Genomic DNA, 26,919 nt, shown 5'->3' with positions numbered 1-26,919 from the left:
CTGACCTGGAGGTTGACTGAGTCCCTGACCCAGAGGACACAGCACAGAGGCAGGCACCTGTGTGTACTACAGACTGTGAGTAAAGCTTTTGGAACCACATGCCCTGGTGTCCTCCAATTATTCCTGCGCTAACACACCCTGTACCACTGCATCGGGGTACCAGCTTCTACACCGCCTGTGCCTCTCCTCTACCCCTACATCTACACCATCTTGGCTGCACCACACCACCAGTCGCAGAGGATCTGCATGCAGCGTCGGCTTAACACCTCACTTGCCGAACACCACAGGTGGCGTTACAAACTATTCATTTAATACATTCCACCATTCAAACTTCCCCTATTAATTGGGCACCCAGGGCCACGGACCAGGTCACCGCTGCTGTGACACATCCCACCGAAACCGGCCCGGTACAAAGTACCCCACAGCCCTGGGAGGGCGACCCATAAGCAAGTGATGGCTAATTAAGAGAAGGGTTATACGGCTCCGTGTATTGTATAAAGGAGAATAACACGTATAATCCTTTATGTCTGGATGTAGTGTCCTCCATACATCGACCAGTTGGAGAGACCGGTGCACGTTTAGTAAAGCTTTTGCTTATGTTTTAGAGTGGTGACTCCAGCCCTGGGACGCGTCTAAAGAAGTGTCCTAAACAAAATTAAAGTCACTTCCAATGATGATAAGGCCGTCCACAAAATGTTTTAGGTTGTTTAGAATTACTCTACACCCCCTTCTCCATGCGAGTGGCGGTGGTATATCGTCCTCCTGGTCCCTCCCATCAGTTCCTGGATCATTTTGCCACTTGGCTTCCACATTTTCTCTCCTGTGACATCCCTACCCTCATCATGGGCGATTTCAACATCCCCATTGCTCTTCTCCTCTCCCCATCTGTTACTCACCTTTTATCTCTAACCTCCTCGTTTGGCCTTTTGCAGCTTACTAATTCTCCAACGCATGAAGATGGAAACTCCCTCGACTTGGTCTTCTCTCGGCTTTGTGCAGTGGATGATTTTGCAAACTCCCCTCTCCCATTCTCTGACCACAACCTTCTTTCATTCTCTATCAAGAACTGCCAGGCTGCTCAGGTCACCTCCACTGTCCATATTTATAGAAACATACAGGCCATTAACACCCAGAAACTTATGAAGAACTTGCAGTCTTCATTGGCCCCTATCTCCTCCCTCTCATGTCCTGATTCTGCATTGAAGCATTACAATGAAACACTTCAAAGTGCCCTGGATGAATTTGCACCTCCTATACATAGAACACCACAACACAGATGGAGACAACCCTGGCACACCCTGCAAACATGTTTTCTGCAGCGGTGCTCCAGGTGCGCCGAACGTCTGTGGAGAAAATCCAATCTACACGAAGATTTCATCCATTATAAGTTTATGCTTCGAACATACAACACTGCCCTTCACCTCTCAAAACAAACCTATCTCAACACCCTCATCACCTCACTGTCCAATAACCCTAAACGTGTCTTTGACACTTTTCATTCTCTACTCAACCCAAGAGTACAGACCCCAACCACGGAGCTTCGAGCTGACGATCTGGCCAATTGCTTCAAAGAAAATATTGACCAGATCCGACAGGAAATTATCTCCCAATCACCTCATACCATGCACTATCCTCCCTCCCTCACTGCTTCTAGCTCACTCTCTGATTTTTAACCTGTCACAGAAGAAGAAGAAGTAAGCAGGCTCCTTGCATCTTCTCGCCCAACCACTTTCACCAGTGACCCATTTCCGTCACATCTACTCCAGTCCCTTTCCCCTGCTGTCACCCCTCACCTAACTAAAATATTCAACCTCTCTCTCTTCTGGTTTCTTTCCCTCCTCATTTAAGCATGCCGTCATACATCCACTACTTAAAAAACCATCCCTCGACCAAAACTGTGCTGCTAACTATAGACCTGTCTCTAATCTTCCCTTCATCTCTAAACTCCTGGAATACCTGTTCCACTCCCGTTTTATCCGCTATCTCTTTGATAACTCTTCTCGACCATCTCCAATCCATTTTCCGCTCTTTACACTCTACTGAAACTGCCCTCACTAAAGTCTCTAATGATCTGCTAACAGCTAAATCAAATGGTCATTACTCCATGCTAATTCTCTTGGATATCTCTGCAGCATTCAACACCGTTCTCTCCTGGTTCTCCTCCTATCTCTCCGACCGCTCCTTTACTGTATCTTTTGCTGACTCCTCCTCCTATCTTCCCCTTACTGTTGAGGTTCCTCAAGGATCAGTCCTAGGTCCCCTCCTCTTCTCTTTGTACACTGCCCCTATTGGTCAAACAGTCAGTAGATTTGGTTTCCAGTACCATCTCTATGCTGATGACACCCAATTATCTGCTTGTTCTCCTGACATCACGCCAGCCTTTCTAGAAAACACAAGCGATTGTCTAAACGCTGTGTGCTAACATCATGTCCTCACCATATCTGAAACGGAACCTGTCAAAGACTGACCTCCTTGTGTTTCCTCCCGCTACTAATGTACCTATACCCGACATTGCCATTTCCGTGTGTGGGTCCGCTATTACTCCCCAGCAACATGCCCGCTGCCTTGGGGTCATGCTTAACTCTGAGCTTTCCTTTGTTCCCCACATACGATCACTGGCTCGCTCTTGTTATCTGCACTTCAAAAACATTTCTAGAATTCGACCTTTTCTTACTTTTGACTTGACGAAAACTCTTACTGTTCCTCTTATTCATACTTGTCTCCACTATTGTAACTCTCTTCTAATCAATCTCCCTCTTACCAAAGTCTCCCCCCTCCAATCTGTCTTGAATGCTGCAGCCAGGATCATATTCCTCGCCAATCGTTACACCGACGCCTCTACCTTGTGCCAGTCATTACACTAGCTACCCATCCACTCCAGAATTCAGTATAAACTTATTACCCTCACCCACAAAGCCCTCCATGGTTCAGCACCACCCTACATCTCCTCCCTTGTTTCAGTATACCATCCTACCCGCGCCCTCCGTTCTGCTGATGACTTGAGGTTAGCATCCTCAGTAATCAGAACCTCCCACTCCCGTCTCCAAGACTATACACGTGCTGCGCCAATTCTTTGGAATGCACTTCGCAGGTCAATACGATTAGTCCCCAATCCCCACAATTTTAAGTGTGCCCTGAAAATTCATTTATTCAGACTGGCCTACCGCCTCAACACATTAACCTAATCTATCCCTGTGTGGCACAGCCAAAAGTTTTTACCATAACCAGGTTCCCCGCATCATGTTTCCACATGCTTTATGCATCCATTAGCCCTCTGTGTCTGTACTGTTACACACTTAACATTATGGCTGGTCCATACAATCAGGGCAACTGTTACCAACCACCTTTCGTGTCTACCTCTTTCCTCAGATTGTAAGCTTGCGAGCAGGGCCCTCATTCCTCTTGGTATCTGTTATGATCTATGTGATTATTGTTATGCTGTAATGTCTATTGTCTGTACAAGTCCCCTCCGAAATGTAAAGTGCTGCGGAATATGTCGGCGCTATAGAAATAAAATGTATTATTATTATTTTCAGCATGTCTTAGTTTGGTCACATTAGGGACATAGAAGTTTGTCAAAGTCAAAATTTGGGAGTAGATGGAGATGTTATCAGACACACACCTCCCCTCCATGTCAGACAGTGGTTCTAACATAGTCTGCGGCAGTGATTTGTGTCGGCCCATGCTCAGCACCTTAGACCTCGAGACAGCATTTGTACTGTGGCTCCAAGATGAATAATATCTGCTAGTAACTGAGGTGTATGATCGCCCCTAAAGAGGGTCTCCTGAAGAGAGAGAACATGTCCGTGTAGTTTCTGCATCTGATAAAACACTGGAGCTCTTTTCTCTGGAACATTCAGTCCTCTGACAGTCAATGAGAACGTTTTCAGTTGTGCCATATTATATGGAAAAAAGGGAGAGGGAAAGGAAAAAGGAGAGAAAGATGAAGAGCCAGGAGGGAGTGCAGATGGTAGATAGTAACGTCTACCTCTCAGCGTCTAAGACGTATAGATTATGGAGATATCAGACACCAGGAAACAAGCCGACCCCAATGTAAGGCCGTAGCGGGTGGTGGTCTTCACAGGCGCACGTCACACTGTCAGACCTTAGGCTCCTATGAAGGGAAACCATGGAATACAGGGGATACGGAAAGGATTCAGACCCCGCAACATTTTTCCCTCTTTGTTTTATTGCAGCCATTTGGTAAATTCAGTAAAGTCCATTTTTCTCTCCTTAATGTCCCCTCTGCACCTCATCTTGTCTGAGAAAGCAGAAATGTAGAGATGTCTGCGTGGTCTGATGGAAGATGCTCCACCCTGGGACATTGCAGGAGGCGACCCTCACTCACGTTCCACCTCATCTTCTACCCCTGCTCCCTATAATAACTACAACCTGTGGAGATGGGAGACGGGTTTTCCTTGATGCCCCAGAAGGTTCCGGTAAAACATTCTTCATTAATCTGCTGCTCGCAGAAATTCTCTCCATCACTAACATTGCTCCGGCCGCTGCATCGTCTGGGGTTGTGGCCGCTCTCTAAGATGGAGGCCGCACGGCTCATTCACCACCAGGATCACCCCTGAATCCAGCGCTCTTGGAATCTCCCGCCTGTAATATCACTAAGATCTTTCCCAGATCTGGAAGGTTCCAATCACTTAATGGGGGGAATTGTTCTACTGTTTGCAGCGTTCCCTGTTCTTAAAGGAGCAACTCCAGCAGAAAAGCTGAATACAGCACAGCAGAGTCCTGCACACACTGAGGCCCCTGATCATGTGACCCCTGACTCCTCCCTTCCTGTGACCTCATTACAGGTCCTGTGCACACAGAGCAACCATATATGTGGAGTGCGGCTCTGCGGGTGGAGGTAAGTGCTGGAGGCTCCATTATTCTCTATGTGGAGTGCGGCTCTGCGGGTGGAGGTCAGTGCTGGAGGCTCCATTATTCTCTATGTGGAGTGCGGCTCTGCGGGTGGAGGTCGGTGCTGGAGGCTCCATTATTCTCTATGTGGATTGCGGCTCTGCGGGTGGAGGTCGGTGCTGGAGGCTCCATTATTCTCTATGTGGAGTGCGGCTCTGCGGGTGGAGGTCGGTGCTGGAGGCTCCATTATTCTCTATGTGGAGTGCGGCTCTGCGGGTGGAGGTCGGTGCTGGAGGCTCCATTATTCTCTATGTGGAGTGCGGCTCTGCGGGTGGAGGTCGGTGCAGGAGGCTCCATTATTCTCTATGTGGAGTGCGGCTCTGCGGGTGGAGGTCGGTGCTGGAGGCTTCATTATTCTCTATGTGGAGTGCGGCTCTGCGGGTGGAGGTCGGTGCTGGAGGCTCCATTATTCTCTATGTGGAGTGCGGCTCTGCGGGTGGAGGTCGGTGCTGGAGGCTCCATTATTCTCTATGTGGAGTGCGGCTCTGCGGGTGGAGGTCGGTGCTGGAGGCTCCATTATTCTCTATGTGGAGTGCAGCTCTGCGGGTGGAGGTCGGTGCTGGAGGCTCCATTATTCTCTATGTGGAGTGCGGCTCTGCGGGTGGAGGTCGGTGCTGGAGGCTCCATTATTCTCTATGTGGAGTGCGGCTCTGCGGGTGGAGGTCGGTGCTGGAGGCTCCATTATTCTCTATGTGGAGTGCGGCTCTGCGGGTGGAGGTCGGTGCTGGAGGCTCCATTATTCTCTATGTGGAGTGTGGCTCTGCGGGTGGAGGTCGGTGCTGGAGGCTCCATTATTCTCTATGTGGAGTGCGGCTCTGCGGGTGGAGGTCGGTGCTGGAGGCTCCATTATTCTCTATGTGGAGTGCGGCTCTGCGGGTGGAGGTCGGTGCTGGAGGCTCCATTATTCTCTATGTGGAGTGCGGCTCTGTGGGTGGAGGTCGGTGCTGGAGGATCCATTATTCTCTATGTGGAGTGCGGCTCTGTGGGTGGAGGTCGGTGCTGGAGGATCCATTATTCTCTATGTGGAGTGCGGCTCTGCGGGTGGAGGTCGGTGCCGGAGGCTCCATTATTCTCTATGTGGAGTGCGGCTCTGTGGGTGGAGGTCGGTGCTGGAGGCTCCATTATTCTCTATGTGGAGTGCGGCTCTGCGGGTGGAGGTCGGTGCTGGAGGCTCCATTATTCTCTATGTGGAGTGCGGCTCTGCGGGTGGAGGTCGGTGCCCGAGGCTCCATTATTCTCTATGTGGAGTGCGGCTCTGTGGGTGGAGGTCGGTGCTGGAGGCTCCATTATTCTCTATGTGGAGTGTGGCTCTGTGGGTGGAGGTCGGTGCCGGAGGCTCCATTATTCTCTATGTGTAGTGCGGCTCTGCGGGTGGAGGTCAGTGCTGGAGGCTCCATTATTCTCTATGTGGAGTGCGGCTCTGCGGGTGGAGGTCGGTGCTGGAGGCTCCATTATTCTCTATGTGTAGTGCGGCTCTGCGGGTGGAGGTATGTGCTGGAGGCTCCTTTATTCTCTATGTGGAGTGCGGCTCTGCGGGTGGAGGTCGGTGCTGGAGGCTCCATTATTCTCTATGTGGAGTGCGGCTCTGCGGGTGGAGGTCGGTGCTGGAGGCTCCATTATTCTCTATGTGGAGTGCGGCTCTGCGGGTGGAGGTCGGTGCTGGAGGCTCCATTATTCTCTATGTGGAGTGCGGCTCTGCGGGTGGAGGTCGGTGCTGGAGGCTCCATTATTCTCTATGTGGAGTGCGGCTCTGTGGGTGGAGGTCGGTGCTGGAGGCTCCATTATTCTCTATGTGGAGTGCGGCTCTGCGGGTGGAGGTAGGCGTTGAAGATTACTGGGTGCGGGGGACATTAACTCCTTCAGCACTGAGACTCTTTTGGGGTCTCTGTGTGGTGTGAACAGTGACGTAACAGCAGAGGTGTGCCTAGGGTTTTGGTTCGGGGGGGCGAAGCTTCTGAGGGGGCCTCTAACCAGGTGACCTTGATCACAACTGGGTGACGCACCGTAACAGCGGATGTAGGAGAACCTCTAAGATGACCGCGCTGTTACTGAAAATATTCTCTATATAATGACCAATATTGATGTTGCCGCCATATGGTCAGTGGTAGATACCAGTCCTGTGGAACATATAAGAGATCACGGCACAGTTACCGATAATGACTTACCGCTGACGTTCTTTCTGATGGAATCGTTCACTTTTCCCGTCTTTTCCATTTGGCCCAGACCGATATGACAACTTCTTCCAGCCAGGACGCGGCTGCAGAGAATACAGCACAGACACACTTCACACCTCATATTCCAGCCCCGTCACCATCTATTCCCAACCTGCACAACCTCCTCATCCTGCTGATAACCCAATACTGAGCCGCTGCTGCCGTATGTGTCCCTATTACTGCACCTGATACCCCAATACTGAGCCGCTGCTGCCGTATGTGTCCCTATTCCTGCACCTGCTGTGTGACCTCTAAATTCTAAAGCAACCCTCTAGAATATAGTAATGCTGGGTGCCAGTGCCCTTGAAATCAGTGCCCATGTTTTGCCCCCTAGAAAGTAATAGTGCCCTCTGTGTGCCCTTTGATAGTCACAGTAACCAGAGTTCCCCTATAACAGTAAGTGCTCACTTTACATTTTATAATGTCCCGAGTCTTCCCACGTACAGCTCCACTATACACAGTATAATGCTCTCTTATGCACCCCCATAGGTAGACTCTATAGCATAATGCAGCCCCTAATATAATGCACCCCATAGGCAGTCTCTATAGTATAATGCAGTCCTTAAAGGGAACCTGTCACCAGTTTTGGCCTATATAAGTTATGGCTATCACCTTTTTGGAGCTGATATACAGAATTCTATAATGCTGTATATTGGCCCCAACCCGACCTGTAAGAGAAGAAAAAGACCTTTTATTATACTCACTTGCGGGGCGATCCAGTCCCAGGGATGCCACAGGTCAAAGAGCCCCAGCACCTGCGCACTGCAGTACTTTCCTCTACCCTCAATAGGGCAGATAAGTACACCTGCACAGGAGCGTGATGCCGGGGAGCCTGTGTGGATGATGCAGTGAAGCAAGCAGGAGGACGGCGATCATCGGAAGATGGGAGGGGTTGGACCAAGAAGAGCGACACCCCTTGGACTGGACCGCCCCGCAGGTGACTATAATAAGTTTTTTTTTTTCTCCTCTTACAGGCCGGTTTGGGGGCAGATATACAGCATTAAAGAATGCTGCATATCAGCCCTGAAAGGTGATGGCTGTATCTCTTATCGGCCAAACCTGGTGACAGGTTCCCTTTAATATAATGCACCCCCATAGACAGACTTTATAGTATATTGCAGCCCCTAATATAATGCACCCATAAAGGCAGTGTAACAACCCTGCCGGCATCACTGCTTGGCCTCCCATCCCCCACGCACCAACTTAATCACTGCTCCAGGCCATACTGTGAGTTCTGTCTGCTGCCGACTCCATGCTGTGTGCCTCTTGCTTCCTGCATGCTCTCTGCATGCTTCCTGGCTGTATGCATAGGGGCGGCACCAGAACTCTCTGGTTCTTATGGAATCGGGGTACACCTCCCTAATGTGTCCCTGGCCAATTACAAAGAGGCCTCTAGTATTTAGGGCAGCTCCACCCGGTGGTAGTTGTCTGAGCAATGCCTTTACTCAGTTAGTATCTTGCTGCTGAGTTGTCAGGTCCTGTTCTGTCTTTCGCCTTCTCTGGAGGCTTGTTTCCTAGTCCTGTATCTGTGCCTGTCTGCTCTGCCTTCCAGGAGGCAGAATATCCTGGTCTGTGTCCCTGTTCCTAGACTTACCTTGTATCTGTCCGCCCTCCAGGAGGCAGAATATCCTGGTCCCTGTGCTATTGTTCCTTGCCTTGTCTCATACTTGTCCTCTCTGCCCTTCAGGAGGCGGAATATCCGGGTCTCTTTATCTTTGTTCCTGTACCTTGTCTTGTACCATTACCTTGTCTGAACTCAGTCCTACCTCTGTCTGTCAGTCTCCTTGTCTGTGGCTCGTTTCCCTGCTGTATCCTTGTGTCTCTACTTCTGCCTGTGCTCTGAACTCTTGCGGCTTTGCCTGCTCTGCACTCTGGCGACTGCCTGTGCTCCGCACACTAGCGGCTCTTCCTGCGCTTTGCACTCTTGTGGCTCTGCCTTTGCTCCGCACTCTTCCGGCTCTGCTGGTGCTCCACACTCCTGCGGTACTGCTTTGTTCTGCTTCTGATGATGCTCAACCTTTTGCTACCAACTGCAGCTCCTTTCCACAGCCTTGCATTTTTCTCCAATGTGAACAGCTCCAAACCTGTTCCTGCATACACCACTCCTTCCTGCCAGTACCTGCACCTCCTGTGTGAACAGGTCTCTACCTATTCCATACACCACTCCTTCCTGCCAGTGTCTCAGCCGTGCCTGCCTGCCAGTGTCTCAGCTGTGCCCACCTACCAATGTCTCAGCCGTGTCCGCCTTCCTAAGTACCAGCCATGCCTGCCGTGATCACCTGCCTGTCTGCCAGTCTCACCTGTCTTAGTGTCCTGTTCCCCAGTGGGATCAGCTGCCACAGCCAGACACCACCCTGGAGTGGCACCTGGCAGCTACCTACTGCACGAGTCTGACCTCATCATCAGAAGCTCCAGTGAAGACAGACCAAGGCAGCTGTCTTAGTCATGCCCCTTCCAGGGTAGTGTGGTTTGTGGAGGTGCGAGCATGACAGGCAGCCTCTATAGTTTATTGCAGCCCCTAATATAATGCACCCCCATAGGCAGCCTCTATAGCATAATGCAGCCCCATAAGAAAGACTCTTTAGCTTAATGCAGCCCTGAATATAATGCACCCGCATGGGTAGACTCTATAGTATTATGCAGCCCTTGATATAAAGCACCCCCATAGGCAGCCTCTATAGCATAATGCAGCCTTTAATATAATGCATGCCCATAGGCAGTATCTAGTGTAATGCAGCTCCTATTATAATGCACCCCCATAGGCAATTTTTATAGCATAATTCAGCCTCATAAAAACTAAATCCAATGCTCACCTTTCTTCCTGGTTCCTCCACTGCTCTGAGTGCCCGCACATCTCCGGACAGTGGGCGCCAGGTAATGACGTCATCGCGACCCCCTGACAGTGTAGGCATTGGTGATGTCAGGCGCTGAGAGGGGGATGATGTGAGAGGGAGCATAACGCTCCTTCTCTCATCAGTGCGGTCAACTGTATCGGCTTCTAGCCAATACAGCTGAACTTGTGATGATGGGTGCGGGGGCCACTGCTGGCAACGCGCCCCCTCCTGCTCAAGGGCCCCATAGCAGCCCGGCAGCAGAGCTGGGAGATCAATTCTCCCTGCCCTGCCGCAGAATGTAACTGTACGGGCGCACTGTGCATGCCGATACAGTTACAGTACCATAGCTCCTGGTGGGCCCCCTCAGAGTGCGGGGCACGGGGCGTCTGCCCCCTCTGCTTCTTCTGGTAGCTACGCTACTTCATAACAGCTGTGGACAGAATGCGGCTTAGCTGGTTCCCAAGTCCACATTAGATCCATTTAGACAACTGCAGGATGAGAGGACAGAAGCCCCAAGAAGTTCCCACACAATGTGATTATTCCTCTCCTAGTTCCGCTCCAGCACAATAATGTAGATACTAGTGATGAGTGAGCCGCTCTCCACTACTCGATCAGACATTGGGAGCTCGGACAAGCTTCTTGCTATAGGAGGGAGCACTTATTATTGTTTGCCCCCTAAATATTATAAAGTTGTATCCGTTAGTGTCTTTCATGTGGCCCTAGGGTGTATTTAACCCCGAAGCCTGTTTTCACCTTCCTGACCAGGCCAATTTTTTCATTTGTGAGCACTGTCACTTTATGAGGTCATAACTCTGGACGCTTCAATAGATCCTAGTGATTCTGAGGTTGTTTTCTTCTTGACATGTTTGTGCTTCATGATAGTCTTAAAATTTCATCAATATGAATTTTATTTGTGAAAAATTTGGAAATGTGTCAAAAGTTTGTAAACTTTGAATTATTGAGCCTTTAAATTAGAGTGATATATCACACAAAATAGTTAATACATAACATTTCCCACATGTCTTCTTTACATCAGCTTAATTTTGGAAACATATTTTTTTTTGTAAGGAAGTTAAGGTAAGTTCACACTGGGCGTTTTTGCTGCGTTTTTTGTGCTAATTTTCGGCTGCTTTTTACAGTACCAGCAAAGCCTATAAGATTTCAGAAATCTCATGCACACACATTGTTTTTTGTGCCATCAGGATTTTGTGCTTTGCTGCGTATTTTGGACATAGAGAATGTCACTTGCAGCGTTTTTCACCCATTGACCTGAATGGGTGTTGGAAAAACGCTGCAAAAACGCAGGTATCATTATTTGCAGCATTTTTCCTGCAGAAAAGTCATGCACATTAGCATGGGCAAAAGACACAAAAACGTACCAAATCTGCACCAAAAGAACACACCAAAAATGCACCTAAGGCTAGTTTCACACTAGCGTTTATGAGCGCAGCGACGGCCTGCGCACAGCCGCCGCTAAGCCCCACCCCCGCCGGTAGCTCCGCCCACCGGCGCATGACGCTGCATGCGCCCTGCGTCCCCTATCTTTATCACAGGGGGCGCAGGCCGTGCGCAGTATGCGTTTGGCGGCGCATGCGACCTTTTGACGGTGCGCCGACCTGCGCCAAACGCAACCTGCTGCAGTTTGGTTGCGTCGGCGCACCGTCAAAAAGGCGCATGCGCCGCCAAACGCATACTGCGCACGGCCTGCGCCCCCTGTGATAAAGATAGGGGACGCAGGGCGCATGCAGAGTCATGCGCCGGTGGGCGGAGCTACCGGTGGGGGCGCGGCAGGGGCGGGGCTTAGCGGCGGCCGTGCGCAGGCCGTCGCTGCGCTCATAAACGCTAGTGTGAAACTAGCCTTAACCTGCGTTTTTGCTGCAGCTTTTTCCTGCCAAGAGGATCCAGGTTTTGCTGCAGAAAAAAAGCTGCAAAAACGCCCAGTGTGAACTTACCCTAAGGGTTAAAAGTTGGCTGGCGATTTCTCATTTTTACAACAAATTTACAAAACAATTTTTTTAAGGACCACCTCACACTTGAAGTAACTTTGAGGGGCCTATCTGACAGAAAAAACCCAAAAGTGACACCATTATAAAACCTGGACCCATCAAGGTGCTCAAAACCACATTCAAGAAGTTTATTAACCCTTTCAGGTGCTTCACAGGAACCGAAGAAGCTTGGAAGGCAAAAATGAACATTTAACTTTTTAGTCACAAAAATGAACTTTTAGCACCATTTTTGTTTTATTTTCACAAGTTTAACAGGAGAAAATGAACCACAGAAGTTGTGCAATTTCTCCTGAGTATGCTGATACCCCATATGTGGGGGAAACCACTGTTTGGATGCATGGCAGGGCTCAGAAAGGAAGGAACATGGTTTGACTTTTAGAGCACAAAATTGGATGGGATTGAGAGTGGACGCCATGTCGCATTTGAAAAGCCCCTGATGTACCTAAACAAAAAATCCCCCATAATTGACCCCATTTTGGAAACGACCCCTCAAGGAACTTGTGTGGTGAGCACTTTGAGCTCCCAAGTCCTTCACAGAAGTTTATAACGTAGAACCATGAAAATAAAAAATCATTTATGTGTAACAAAATGTGATTTTTTTAGCTCTTTTTTTTATTTTCACAAGGGTAATAGGAGAAAATAGACCACAAAAGTTATGCAATTTCTCCTGAGTATGCCAATACCTCATATGTGGAGGAAAATCATTGTTTGGCCGCAAGGCTGGGCTAGGAAGGGAAGGTGTGATGTTTTAGAATTCAGACTTTGATGGAATGGTCTGCGGGCATCATGTCGCACTTGAAGAGCCCCTGATGTGCCTAAACAGTGGAAATACTCCATAAGGCACCCCATTTTGCAAACTACTCAAGGATTTCTTTTATCGAGACGCATAGTTTTATAGTAGTGATTATAATGATTTTAGTTTTACTAGTGTATGAATTTATAATGTGCTGTTCTGTGTAAGATGTGTATGTGTGGAGTTCATCAGATTGTAAAAGTGTGAGGTGTCAACAGGGTAAAAACTAATTTTATTAATTTGTGGACATGTGGTATGCTTTGAAGCAATCCTGTCATGTTTTGCCTGGGATGCTTAGGTCTGGAGCTGCTGGGGTTAATCTTGGGAGTATCCCTTTGGTTTCAACGAGCCTTTTTATAGTCTCTTTGTGGACCTAGGTGTCATCGGTTATACTTTTGCCCTCGGCTGAGTACGTCGACCCCCCCCCCAATGTGTCAGTGCCTTTGTGCATGAGTCCTCTTTTGTATGTTTGATTGTGACCTGGTTTGTTCCCCGCTGTGATTTTGCCTACTGATTCTGTACCTCATCTGCTTCTCTGGTTTCTGACTTCGGATGTGTCCTAGGGCTTTTCTACTTGTCTTCTGATTCGGTACTTCCTCATCTGACCAGGCTTCCCTGACCCCGGATTGCTTTGTCTATACTTCCCTTGTGCCCTTCCCTCTCTGTTTTCCCATAATTACCGTTCCCCTCCTCGAGTATTTGCTGTGCGCCCCACTATCTCCTCCGGCAGCGTTGCGCTAAGCCCCGCCCCCTTCCCTTGTGACCTGCGGTCACGTGATCGCAGGTCTTATTCCTACATTCTTCTCACTCTCCCAGCTTCTCTGCCTGTTCCTGGACTGTGTGGGAGCTGCCGTCTGTCCTGGGGCATCTGTGACTCTGACCTCCTGCAGCTTGGACCGCTCAGACCCCTGGTGAGTGTTCGCCTGGCAGGTCCTGATAAATCCTGAATTCAAAGACCAGGTATCTTAGGGCAGGTTTCACATTGGTAAGTTGTGTCCTTTCGGATTCCCCTGTTTTTGTGATCTTCCTTTCTTCGCAGTTTGGGGAATCAGTCCTGTAAAATGTTGACCTGGGACAATATGGGCACTATCAGTTTCAGAAGTACTGGATCCATCACCTTCCTGAGTGCTAAACATTACGGCCTAGATGACTACATCCTGAGACTGAAGGAAAGTCCCTGTATTGCCGGCAGATCAGAACAGCACAAAAACATTGTACGGTGTCATCTATACAATGCGCTCAGCTAATTTTTTTTACCATACTTTGGCTTTTTGCATGGCATTGTAGGGTTTGAGGACCTGATGTGAGATATCTACACCCTCCTTGTACTGATTGTAATCCAAGTTACAATCTGGCTTTGGGACATGTTTTGGTACCATGAACAGTGACGAGGGAGTTGTTGTCACAGTGTATGGTGGTGAAGATAAGGACATCCCTTTTGGAATTATGTGACATGCAAAAGTAGTTGTAAATGCTGTACTTCAAAAGCATCCGGCAACTAGAGGGGTTAACACAGTCACAGGAGACAGGGAGTGGTTAGCAGAGCCCCAGGGGGATTGTGGGAAACTTGTTTACTGTTCTGGTGGCAGCCAATGGGATGAGTGCTGTGTGATCTCTCACAAAAGTTCATTCAAGTGAACCGTAGGGACACAGGATTCCATTACAGAGTGGAATTGGGCTATCCCCTGTTCTGCTAGTTGAGAAAGTCTGTCGGGAGCAGGAAGATAAGGAATGGAAGAAGTTGTGTTACAGGGATAATCTCCCTCAGCAAACCCTCCGCCTCCTCCTTTACACTGTGCTAGAAGGAATGCTGTGGACTTCTGTGCCTTTGTAAAGAGTCTTGATCTGTGCTATCAAAAGAGACTGTTAGTCAATGTGCCTCTAAGAAGCAGCTGTACTGTTTATAAAGCCTGTTCTTAAGAGACTTGAATTGTACTAGATGTGCTGTGACATTAAACTACACTGTTCATGTTCATGAGGACTCTATCAATTGTATCTGTGTGAGCAAGTGGATTCATCTTGCACCTGAGGAAGCTGCAGTACATGGTCGCCCTGAGTAACGGGTCCTCCAGAGTTCCAAAGAATTCATGAGACCTGTCCTGCCCCTATCTGAACTTAGCGGCGTGCTTGTAACACTTATACTTGACCACCAGTATGTTGTCTCTGCATTGGGCTAGGCTTTTACCTTTTCTCTGCATTTGCCCAATTAGTGGCTTAGTCAGGCCTCTCTGATTTTTTTGCATGGTACCTCTGGCAGAGAGGGTCTTGAAGAGTGGGATGCTGGTGTGAAAGTTCTCAATGTAGAGGTGATAACCCTTATCCAGCAGTGGGTGCATCAATTCCCACACAATTTTCCCGCTTACTCCAAGGACAGGGTGACATTCAAGGGGGTTAATCTGAGTTGGGGCGGGAAGAGAGGAAGGAACAGACATGGGCAAAGTCAGCTAAACACAGCAGGACAAATCAGGGTATCACCAGAGTCAGCTACTCACACCATAGGCAGAAAATATAACTGACACTGCCTGCAGGATGCAGCACAGAGAAATAGCAGACCTTACACCAGAACGAGGCAGAGAAAAGTTAACCACGGACATGACCAGATTGGGAGAGGGGAAGACAAGACTCAAAACCCGGTCTGGATCATGACAGTACCCTTTTCTCAAGGGGGTGCCACCAGACCCCCAGGTTTCCTAAGATAACGTGCATGAAAAGCCTGAACCAACCGATCAGCATGGACTGATCGCACAAGGACCCAAGATCGATCCATAGGATCGTAACCCCTCCAATGTACTAAGTACTTAAGCGAACTGCGAACCATGCGAGAATCAACAATCCGTTCAACTTCATACTCAGTTTTACCATCCACAGAGACAGGAGGTGGAAGGGATGGATGCAGCAGAGGAAGGTACAAATGACTTAAGAAGGAACTTATGGAACACGTTTGGGATCCGAAGCGACAGAGGTAAGCATAAGCGAAAGTCAATTGGTTTGACACCCTCAATGATCTCATAAGGATCAATAAACTTGGGACCCAGCTTAACAGAAGGAAGTTTCAGATGTATGTTTCTGGTAGACAACCACACACAGCAGCCCCGCCCTGCCCCAGGCTTTATTTAATTTCATAGAATCGTAGAGTTGGAAGGGACCTCCTGGGCCATCTGGTCCAACCCCCTGCTCAAAGCAGGATTCGCTAAATCATCCCAGTCAGATGTCTGTCCAGCCTCTGTTTGAAGACTTCCATTGAAGGAGAACTCACCACTTCTCGTGGCAGCCTGTTCCACTCATTGATCACTCTGTCAAAAAGTTTTTTTAATATCTAATCTGTGTCTCCTCCCATTCAGTTTCATCCCATTGCTTCTAGTCTTTCCTTGTGCAAATGAGAATAAAGTTGATCCTTCTACAATGTGACAGCCCTTTAGATATTTGTAGACAGCTATTAAGTCTCCTCTCAGTCTTCTTTTTTGCAAACTAAACATTCCCAAATCCTGCAACCTTTCCTCATAAGACAGGGTTTGCAGACCGGTCACCATTCTGGTTGCTCTTTTCTGAACTTGCTCCAGTTTGTTGATGTCTTTTTTAAAATGTGGTGCCCAAAACTGGACACAATATTCCAGATGAGGTCTGACCAAAGAGGAGTAGAGGGAAATAATGACTTCACGTGATCTAGACTGTATGCTTCTGTTAATATATCCTAGAATTGTATTTGCCTTTTTTGCTGCTGCATAACACTGTTGACTCATATTCAGTCTGTGATCTATTAGTATACCCAAGTCTTTTTCACATGTGCTGTCACTTAGCCCTATTCCTCCCATTCTGTATATGCTTTTTTTATTTTTATTGCCCAGATGTAGTACTTTGCATTTCTCCCTGTTAAAAACCATTCTGTTAGTTGCTGCCCACTTCTCCAGTTTATTTATATCTTTTTGAATCCTCTCTCTCTTCTCTAGTATTAGCTATCCCTCCTAGCTTTGTGTCATCAGCAAATTTAATCAGTTTACCCTCAATTCCTTCATCTAAATCACTGATAAAGATGTTGAACAATACAGGGCCCAGGTCAGAGCCCTGTGGTACCCCACTTGAGACATTCTTCCAACTGGATGTGCAGCCATTTACGACCACTCTTTGGGTCCGATCACTAAGCCAGTTATGAATCCACCTAACAGTTGCCTTATCCATTCCATAATTAGTCATTTTTTCAATAAGGATTGTATGAGAGACTTTGTCAAATGCTTTGCTGAAGTCAAGATATACTATATCTACAGCATTTCCTTGATTCACCCAATCAGTGATTCCGTCATAGAAGGAAATTAAGTTAGTCTGACATGACTTATTAGTTACAAACCCATGCTGACTCTGTTTAATCACTTCATTCTTATCCAGGTACTGACATACATGTTGTTTAATAATTTGTTCAAAGATCTTTCCTGGTATAGAAGTCAGACTCGCTGGCCTATAGTTGCCTGGGTCCACCTTCTTCCCCTTTTTGAAGATCGGAACAACATTTGCTCTTCTCCAGTCTTCTGGCACTTCTCCTGTTCTCCAAGAATTTTGAAAGATTATGGAGAGGGGTTCAAAAATTTCTTCTGCTATCTCCTTCAGTACTCTGGGGTGTAATTCATCTGGACCTGGAGACTTGAATTCATTTAGGTTAGCTAAGTGTTTCCTCACTATCTTTCTGTTTATAGATATCCTGGATTCTTCTATTTCCTTAATAGGACAGTGAAGAACAGTTGATGTTACATTTCCTTTCTGAGAGAAAACAGATGCAAAATAGGAATTTAAAAGTTCAGAATTCTCAACATCCTGTCTTACCATTTCATCATTTTCATCCTGTAAAAATCGTATAGCATCTTTGACTTTTCTATTACTTTTGACATATCCCCAAAATCCTTTATTATTGCTTTTGACATCTCTTGCAAGCCTCAATTCATTTTCAGCTTTAAATAATCTGATTTGTGCCCTGCAGGTTCTGCAGACAGCATTATATTCTTCTTTAGATATGCCTCCCTCTTTCCATTTTATAAACATTTGTGCACCTGTGTCTGAGCCTGCATCGCCCTTCATCTGTGTTTGCTGGTCGGGCAATGTGTGGAGGTTTAACCTGAGATGTCTATGTTCAGACCTGGTTGGCCTTGATCTGCACTTGTTTCATCTGGCTGCATGGGGGTGATTCAAACATGTTTCAGGTACATTTGCAATAGATATGGTCTTGCTTTTAAAATATTCAGGAGGCCGTAATGGCACAGTGAATAATAAAAATGTAGAGTAGGACCCCCCACATGAGATTGCCTTGGCGCGGCGGGGTGGCTCAATTTATTGATCAATATTTTGCCAAATGTCTCATTTTGAATAAGTTGGATGTTAATATGTGCATTGCACTTCTTCATGTTATGCGTTCTGCCCACCAGCAGCGCTGGCTTCTCTCTTTTTATATTTACACTTTATCTCCTACCAGAAATTTAGGTCCTACAGATAGTCGCTTATCAGCAAAATGTTTCTGTTTGCTACCCCAATGTTCTTCTGGACCTCCCTCCACACCTCCTCCACCCATTGAACCGCCGAATCAGACCCTGGAACCCCGAATCCAGCCTAGAAAATTCACCAAAATAGGGGTAAAAACGGAGAAGTGCCTGGGTACTGATTAACCCGATTATTAAATGTGAACTCAGTCATGGGCAACGAGTAACACTAATCATCCTGCTGAGAAGTGGCAATACACCGCAATATCTTTTCAAGTGACTGGTTTGTCCTCTCCATCTGACCGTTGGTTTCGGGATGGTACGCTGAGGAGAAGGTCAAGCTGATATCCAATCTCTTACAAAATGCCCACCAGAATTTGGATACAAATTGCAGTCCTGCCAAAAGTACAAAATGCACCTGTTTACTAAATCTGTCAACCACTACCCAGACCACAGTTTTGCCATTGGAAGGAGGGAGATCAGTGATAAAATCCATGGACAAACGAGTCCAAGGTCTATCCGGAATTGACAATTGTACCAATTCCCTGGCCGGTTATGGGAGACTTTAACACATGCACCCGTAGCACAAGCAGACACAAACACGGCAATGTCAGAAGACATGGAGGAACACCAGAACAACAGTCTAGCAATAGCTCTATAGGTGGCCAAGACTCCAGGATGCCCACTGAAAGCATATTTGTGGAACTCCTGGAGCACCTTCAACCTCTACTTAACAGGAGCGAAGAGCTTGTTATGAGGCAATGACGGAGGAGAAAAAGACTGAGCTTCATGAATTTCCTGTTCCAATTCTGCAGACACCCCAGCAACGACCACCCCATGCTGAAGAATGGAGGAAGGAGGTTGGATCCAAGCTGCGAGATAAGGCATCAGCCTTGACATTCTTGGAACCAGGCCGAAAAGGTGATGGAAAAATAAAACGTGAAAAAAAAATGACCAGCGGTCAAACGTTTGGCAGACTCAATGTAAGACAGGTTCTTGGGGTCCATAATCACCGTGATCCGATGAATAGCCCCGTCCAAAAAGTGCCTCCATTCTTCATAAGCCAGTTTTATGGCTAATAACTCCCAATTCCTGACATTGTAATTTCTCTCAGCAGGAGAAAATTTCTTGGAGAAAAAGGCACAAAGTTTTAAATTAGTCAGTGATGGGTCCCTGATACAGCACCACCCCCACTCCCACCTTCGATGCATCCACCTCAACAATGAATGGTTCAGATGGATTGAGCTGGACCAATACAGGAGCAGACATAAAACATTTTTTCAATGTAGAAAAGGCTACGACTGCTAGGGCTGACCAGTCTTTAAGATCAGCCCCCTTACGAGAGATCAGTGAGAGGCTTGACCACCTGAGAAAACCCCTTAATAAATTTAAAATGGTAATTGGCAAAACCCAAGAAATGCTGAAGACCTTTAAGGTCTCTGGGTTGCACCCAATCAACAATGGCCTGTAGTTTTCCAGGGTCCATGCGAAACCCCTTGGCAGAAAGGATGAACCCCAGAAAGGACAGCTATTGGCCAAAAATTAACATTTCTCAGGTTTAGCGAACAGAGTTCTCCTGTAACCTCTGGAGAACTGCACATAGCTGACCCATGTGAGATTCTTTTTCAGATGAAAATACAAGAATGTCATCTAAATATACCACCATAAAGCATCCATCGAAGTCAGAAAATACATCATTAATGAAATTCTGAAAAACTGCTGATGCATTCGTGAGACCAAAGGGCATGACCAAATTTTCAAACAAACCCTCAGAGATGAGGAATGCCATTTTCCAATCATCGCCTTACCAAATACAGATAAGATTATATGCTTCCCTGAGATCCAACTTGGAATACCACTGAGCCCCCAGATAATTTGTTGTAATGATCAGGGATAAGCGGGAGGGGGTAGGTATTTCTCACCGTAATTTTATTTAGTTCCCGAAAATCGAGGCAAGGACGTAAACCACCATTTTTTTTTTTTTTTTTTTTTTTTTTTCTTACTAAAAAGAATCCAGCAACCACAGGAGAGAGAGACAGATGGATGTGACCTTTTATGTAAACTTTCTGAGCCATACATTTTCATAGGGGTACGTTCTGGGCCGGATAGATTGCACAGACGGGCATTGGGCAATTTAGCACCTGGAATGAGATTAATAGTTCAATCATATGGGTGATGTGGGGGAAAGACCTCAGCCTCTTTTTCAGAAAACACATCCTTAAATGTTTCAGGTACTCTGGAATACCATCCAGATTAACAAATGACACCAGCACAGCAGAAAGACAACCCTTTGAACAATTAGGACCCTATTTCACAATATCTCAGTCAATAAAAGGATTGTGCAACTGTAACCAGGGGAATCACAACACCTGTCCCGCTGGAAGATTATCCAGAACATAACATGAAATGCGTTTCTGATGCAAGGAACCCACCTTGAGGAGAAACTCCTCCGAGACAAGTTTAACAATATTCCTAACCAGCGGTGTTTTATCAATGGCAATGATATGAATTGGGGTTTCAAGCCTAACTGTCTGTTACACTAGGACACCAAGCTTGAGTCAATGAAGTTCATGGATGACCCACAGTCCAGGAAAGCTTAAGTGGGTGTGTAACAATCCCTACAACATGGTTCCACCTGAGAGTCTGGGTAACCTCCTCGACAATCACCCAGTCTCGGCAGCTTGTTAGTCGGTGGGTAAGAGGAGCAGTCCTTCTTCCAATGTCCCGGTTTTCCACAATGGAAGCATATTCTCCTTTCGCATCGCCGCTTCCTCTCCTTCTCCATGAGGTTAATGACCCCAACCTCCATAGGTTCTGTATATGGCATCACCTGGGACTTAACAGGGTATACTGGAACCTCTCGCTGGATGACTCCTCTTCCGCAATCTCCGATCCATATGAATGGCCAGAGTCATGGCCTCCTCCAAAGATCTGGGTGGCTGATAGAGAGCCAGAGCATCCTTAAAGGGGTTGTCCAGGCATTTTACATAATCTCAGTGCATATCTGGGCTGCAGAATGGTAACAATAAGTAACTTACCTTCTGTCACCAGTTTGCAGGGTTTTCTAGATATCAGTCTCTCGCTTCTGAGCAGAACGTCCAAGGGAGGGGGTGTTCTGGCATTGAAATGAGAACTGGTCGTTTCCTCCTACTCTACTAAAAACAGGATGATTTTCCCTCCTCACTTAAGCATCATTGTCAGAAGCTCCCTGTCCTCTCCAACAGCTGCAGGAACCTTTCATTGCAACCAGAAAAAATGTAAAACCTGTCTATTTATAATGACCACGGACATGATAAAGATTCCCAATTCACATCAGGACTACAAGATCCCAGATACTTTCAGCTGCATTACATCTAATGTGGTGTACTAATTATTTGTACTAAATGTCCAACTGGGGGTCTGTATGTGGGGGAGACAAGGCAAAAGCTTAGAACAAGGATGAATGTGCATCGTCACACAATAAGAGAAAAAAGAAAGGATCTACCTGTGGCAAAACATTTTTGTATGCCTGATCGCAACAACACCATGGATATGAAATTACTGATATAGAAAAGAAACTTCACATCTCAGAGAGACAGGTGGGTCTGGAAGTATAAATTTATGACAACCTTTGACACTCTCAGTGCTGGAATGAATGTGTCGCATTGATTTATGTCTTTTTACATCAATTAAGGAATTTTCTCCTAAGACCTTGTGGGGGCATCACAACACATTATGAGACCCCAATCAGAGGACAATAAAACATCCAGACTCCTTATCTATGAACTGGTCCAATATTTATGTTTCTCCCTATCTCATAATGATAATTCTGCTTCACGTCACTTGTCTTATCTATTGCATTTTTTCTGTGCTGTGTTGTGCATATATATGTGATTCTTCAGATGTTGTACTAGTCAATGCCTGAAGAGACCTGAGTAGTCTCAAAGCTTGCAATGTGTTACCTTTTAATGGCTAACTGAAAAGATGGTATCAACCACTGAGGACTCTCAGTTATGTATATTTTTCCCTACTCACTAGAGTTTCACTTTCCATAGATCACTGTTCAGTATGTGTCTGGGGGAGGAGCAGCTGGGTGGTTTTACTCTCTGCACTGAGGCTGCTAGAGGGGGAGGACTTGTTACTGTGTGAGGAGGGCTTGTTCATGTGGACGGGGAGGGCCTGTTGCTATGGAGGGTGGGGTTGTTGCTATAGAGGTCAGGTTTTTAGTAGAGTAGGAGGAAACGACCAGTTCTCATTTCAATGCCAGAACACCCCCCCCCCTTGGACGTTCTGCTCAGAAGCAAGAGACTGATATCTAGAAAACCCTGCAAACTGGTGACAGAAGGTAAATTACTTATTGTCACCATTCTGCAGCCCAGATATGCACTGAGATTATGTGAGAAGCCCGGACAACCCCTTTAAGATGATCCGACAGAACCCTCCTGAACTCTGACATCTTAGCGCAGAGTCATTCCAGGTCACATCGGTGGACCACCGTCTCAACTCTGAGCAATACCTTTTGGCAATGAGTTTACTCTAGGAGAGACACATGACTGTGCCCTCTGCCAACCTGAACTGGTCCGGTTCGGCAAAAATCAGCCATAAAGCTTCAAAGAACCTTTCCACAGGCACACGTTCTAGGGCAGTAGCAGGTAAAGAAAAAGCCCAAGTTTGAGGACCCTCCCGGAGTAACAAAATGATTACCCCCACCCTTTGACTCTCCTCACCAGAGGTTCAGGGTCTAAGGGAGAAAAGCAGCCTACAACTCTCCCTGAATGTACGGAACTTCTTTTTCCCCAGAGAAAGTATCTGAGAGCCTGACGGTAGGTTCAGGATAGTGTAGCAAGACATCTATGGGTTCTGAGTGCTTACAGGTTGATTGTGTAGTAGAACCCTGAAAAGACTACCATCTCAGAAAGTTCCCTATGGAGTTGATTATGGGAAGAGGCCAGGGCTGTATGTTCCACAGACAAGTACTGCATCATTTGAGTCAGATTAGACATCTGATCCGCCAGAGTATGAAGTGGATCCATAAAGTGAGAAACACAGAAATAAAAAACTGTTTATGGTCAGTTATATTGTCATGCTGCAGCTCTGCAGGTAAATGCAAACTCCACTAGATGGCAGCAAAGTGGAGGGAGGACTGCAATTCTTCTCAGAGCAAACCAGCAGCACTGCAGCAAGGCTACCACCAGGTGGCAGCAGAATAGTCAAACAAGCCGGGTCGATACCAGAGAGAAGCGAAGTACCAAGGGGAATACCAAACAGAGTCAGAGGAGAGCCAAAAGGTTAGTACCAGTCAGAAGCAGAAGTACCAGAAGCAGGAGACAGGATCAGGTCTTCGCCAAAGCAGAGTCAAGTACCAGGAAATCCAAGTACTAAGGAAACACTGAGTCGGGGCAGGAAGAGAGGAAGGAACAGGCACGGGCAAAGTCAGCTAAACACAGGAGGACAAATCGGGGTATTACCAGAGTCCGCTACTCACGCTGTAGGCAGAAAATATAACTGACACTGCCTGCAGGATGCAGCACAGAGAAATAGCGGAGCTGACACCAGAACGAGGCAGAGAAAAGTTAACCCCTGACATGACCAGACCGGGAGAGGGGGAGACAGGACTCAAAACCCGGTCTGGATCATGACACATTTATTACTCTCATAGTACGGATCCCCTTTTTTGGCCCCCACACCCCGTATAATGTTCCCACAGTACCACCATCCTCAATTTACTTTTTGTAATCAAGATAACGGAATGGAGAAAGTCAGTACTCACCCCTTTTAGAAGATACTTCAGTCCTTCTACTGGTCCATTTTCTTAGACCAGTGGAACACGGACCAGTAGAAGCGCAAATTAAGTCCAAAACGTTTGTCCGTCATATATATTTTTTAGTTTTTTTGGGGGGGGAATCACTGCACCTGCCGTGACGCTGCTAGCACTGTTGCACTTTTTGTCATTGTCCTGAATCAAATAAATTAAAAAGGGGTGAGTGCTGATTTTCTTCATTCCATTGTCTTGATTATAGTCACCCTGAAGATTTAATATAGTGGAGGTTGTAACATTGGTTCAATGTGTTCATATACTGGGTAAAAAGTTTCTATTTGGTGCCTCAGCACTTCACTATAATTATTTTAGGAATATTTTCACTTTTTATTTTTTGGTGTTTTTCATGTAATGTATGGAAGATTACATGGAGACATTGGCAGCAAATAACTTCTGTCTTGATGTTCTTACAAAAAAGGTTTTATAAAAGCCTCAAACTTCTGTGTGGGAATCAGACCTGAGATCTAACGTGATAGAAGATTACAGTGCAGGGAAGACGGGAAACCTTCATATAGACGGCCGGTGGGGATGGAGTCAGTGACCGACTCTGGCCAAATATGTTTCTAGAGCCGTAGTAGAAGATGAAGATGTCGTCCTCATCATGAAGTAGTTATTTCTCCTGTCACGTGTAATGAATATCTCCTGCAGTATTGCTAATGCCGATTCCAGTGTCGGTAATGAGACGAGAATTAGCGTTATGGAAGATGAGTCTATGAGAAACGTGTTCAGCTGCCGACTCCGAGGAGGAAACTGCTTGTTGTCTGTGGCCTAAATATATAGGTTTTATTAGTAGATGTAAAGAAGAAAACTACATACTGTAAAATAATAAATCTCATATGTTTCCCTTATTATCTCCAGTAATTGTATTATTACACAGGATTTTTATGATGTTACATCGGCTCATCTTCTCATTCAGGTCTCTACAATATCGGATCCTCTCAGTGAAGATCTTCTACAAAAGAGAATTTTCCTGATTTACCCATCAAAGATGGATATGGACAGAGAAAAGATGGCAGAGAAAATATTACACCTCACCCTAGAGATCCTCTTCCGGCTTACTGGAGAGGTGAGAGATCCTGATGACGTCCCATTACATCATTCTTATCTATGGGAATAACAGATGGACAGATCTGGAGAGGTGAGGACTCTGGAAATGTCTGTAGTGAGATTTATTAATGTGTCTCTCCATAACAAGGATTACACAGTAGTGAAGAAGACTTCTAGTGAGCGCTGTCAGGACCCTGTGTCTGAGGGATGGGGAAGAACTCTGAGCCCAATCACGGGACTTCCACCTCACCCCCTGATACATGAGAACATCAATGATCAGAAGATCCTAGAACTCACCTACAAGATGATTGAGCTGCTGACTGGAGAGGTGACACTGCTGGGAATGCTGGGACATTACACAGTAACGCTATAAAGGGATCGGGGGATGACGGTATCATTGTATGTGTCAGGTTCCTATAAGGTGTCAGGATGTCGCTGTCTATTTCTCCATGGAGGAGTGGGAGTATTTAGAAGGACACAGAGATCTGTACAAGAACGTCATAATGGAGGTTCCCCAGCCCCTCACATCACCAGGTAATAGACAGGACTAAATACATTCGGCCTATATCTATATGAAAAGAATGAATTCAGTCCCTGTATGTGTTTCCTCCAGATCTATGCAGTAAAAGGACAACAGCACAGAGATGTCCCCATCCTCTACTTCCACAGACCTGTAAACAAGAAGATCCCTGTGTTCCTCAGGATCATCAGGTAGATGGAGAGAAGGTGTCATGAGATCTCCCCCTATGATGTGTAGACGGTTTTGAAGGTCTTGTGCTCAGTCTTGTTTTTTCCACCAGTATTATATGTTTTACACTTGTGTAATGAGAATGGTGGAGATGGCAGGATTAGAGCTGATCATAGACGTGACTTCTCCATCTGTCTGTGACTATCATAATATTTGTTTCAGGGTGAAGATCTGACCCATATTAATACTACAGAGACATATGTGAGGGGTGATGAGCGGTGTAAAGAGGAGATTCCCACATATGACTACCCAGGTGAGTGGTAACCACTAAATGCAGAGAAGTCACAGATTCTTCTCAGTCACCGGCCGTGGCTGCTTTATCGTTGATGTAGTCCGGCCGTATTACCATGATCACCATTTTGCCTCTAGACCACAACATTCTCCTTCACCCAAAACTGTTAAAATAATTTTGGGCTTTGAAAGAACTTTTCTATAGAACTTATCACCTGGAGGATCCATCTACCCCCTGGGATTAGAAGATGCTGACCGTTACCTGCCCAGGTCTGTAAACTACAAAGCCAAATGACCGCGTACATAGAATGTTCTGATAAATTAGAAAATCACTTGAAGAAAAGTATTATGATGGGTCTGTATCAGAAATCGGAGGATAATGATACTGATGGCTTCCTAGATCCCTGGTATCTTATTGGATGAATCTACCTTCTCTCCCTTCTGTGCTGCAGAATGTGCTCATATGGTCCTGTCTTTCTGGCCAAAAGTTGCTTTTATGATTGACAACATTAAATGTGCAGTGAGGGCCAAGTGTGAATTTCTGTACAATAGCAACAGTTTCCCTTTATCCTGACTTTCAGAGCTGGACTGGGATAAAAAAGCAGCCCTGCCACACAAACCCCACCAGCCCACATACTATAACACTCCCCCCACACCCGATCAGTGGATTTTGTTATACTTTGTCCTGCCCTTCAACACTCATCTTAAAGGAGTTATTTGAAGTACCATGTGTGAATGCCACCTCAGTGCGCATGATCGACCTCTTCTTTAGAGCACCGGTTCTCGGGATCATGGGGGTCCTAGCGGTCGTACCCCAGCGACTACATAGGTCTTGGGATAGGGGATTACTTTGCATAATCCATTTAAATGGGTTTTC

At 46.6% G+C, this 26,919-nt stretch overlaps 1 protein-coding gene across 1 annotated transcript in view; it reads left to right on the top strand.

Moving 5' to 3' along the window:
- Positions 1-4,726: 4,726 nt before the first annotated feature.
- The window catches only part of LOC141094180 (uncharacterized), a 78,974-nt gene continuing 56,781 nt past the window's right edge, over positions 4,727-26,919 (top strand). The window contains 6 exon segments of the mRNA XM_073579940.1: positions 4,727-4,861; positions 24,933-25,082; positions 25,212-25,391; positions 25,474-25,597; positions 25,677-25,774; positions 25,974-26,064. Coding sequence (XP_073436041.1) covers positions 4,835-4,861; positions 24,933-25,082; positions 25,212-25,391; positions 25,474-25,597; positions 25,677-25,774; positions 25,974-26,064 — 670 coding nt within the window. The 5' untranslated portion in view covers positions 4,727-4,834.

Source organism: Dendrobates tinctorius, unplaced genomic scaffold, assembly GCF_039654945.1.
Source record: "Dendrobates tinctorius isolate UK_male_01 unplaced genomic scaffold, ASM3965494v1 ptg000063l, whole genome shotgun sequence".
Taxonomy (NCBI): Eukaryota; Metazoa; Chordata; class Amphibia; order Anura; family Dendrobatidae; genus Dendrobates; species Dendrobates tinctorius.
The sequence above is the reverse complement of the archived record's forward strand: the minus strand, read 5'-3'. Positions and strand labels throughout refer to the sequence as shown.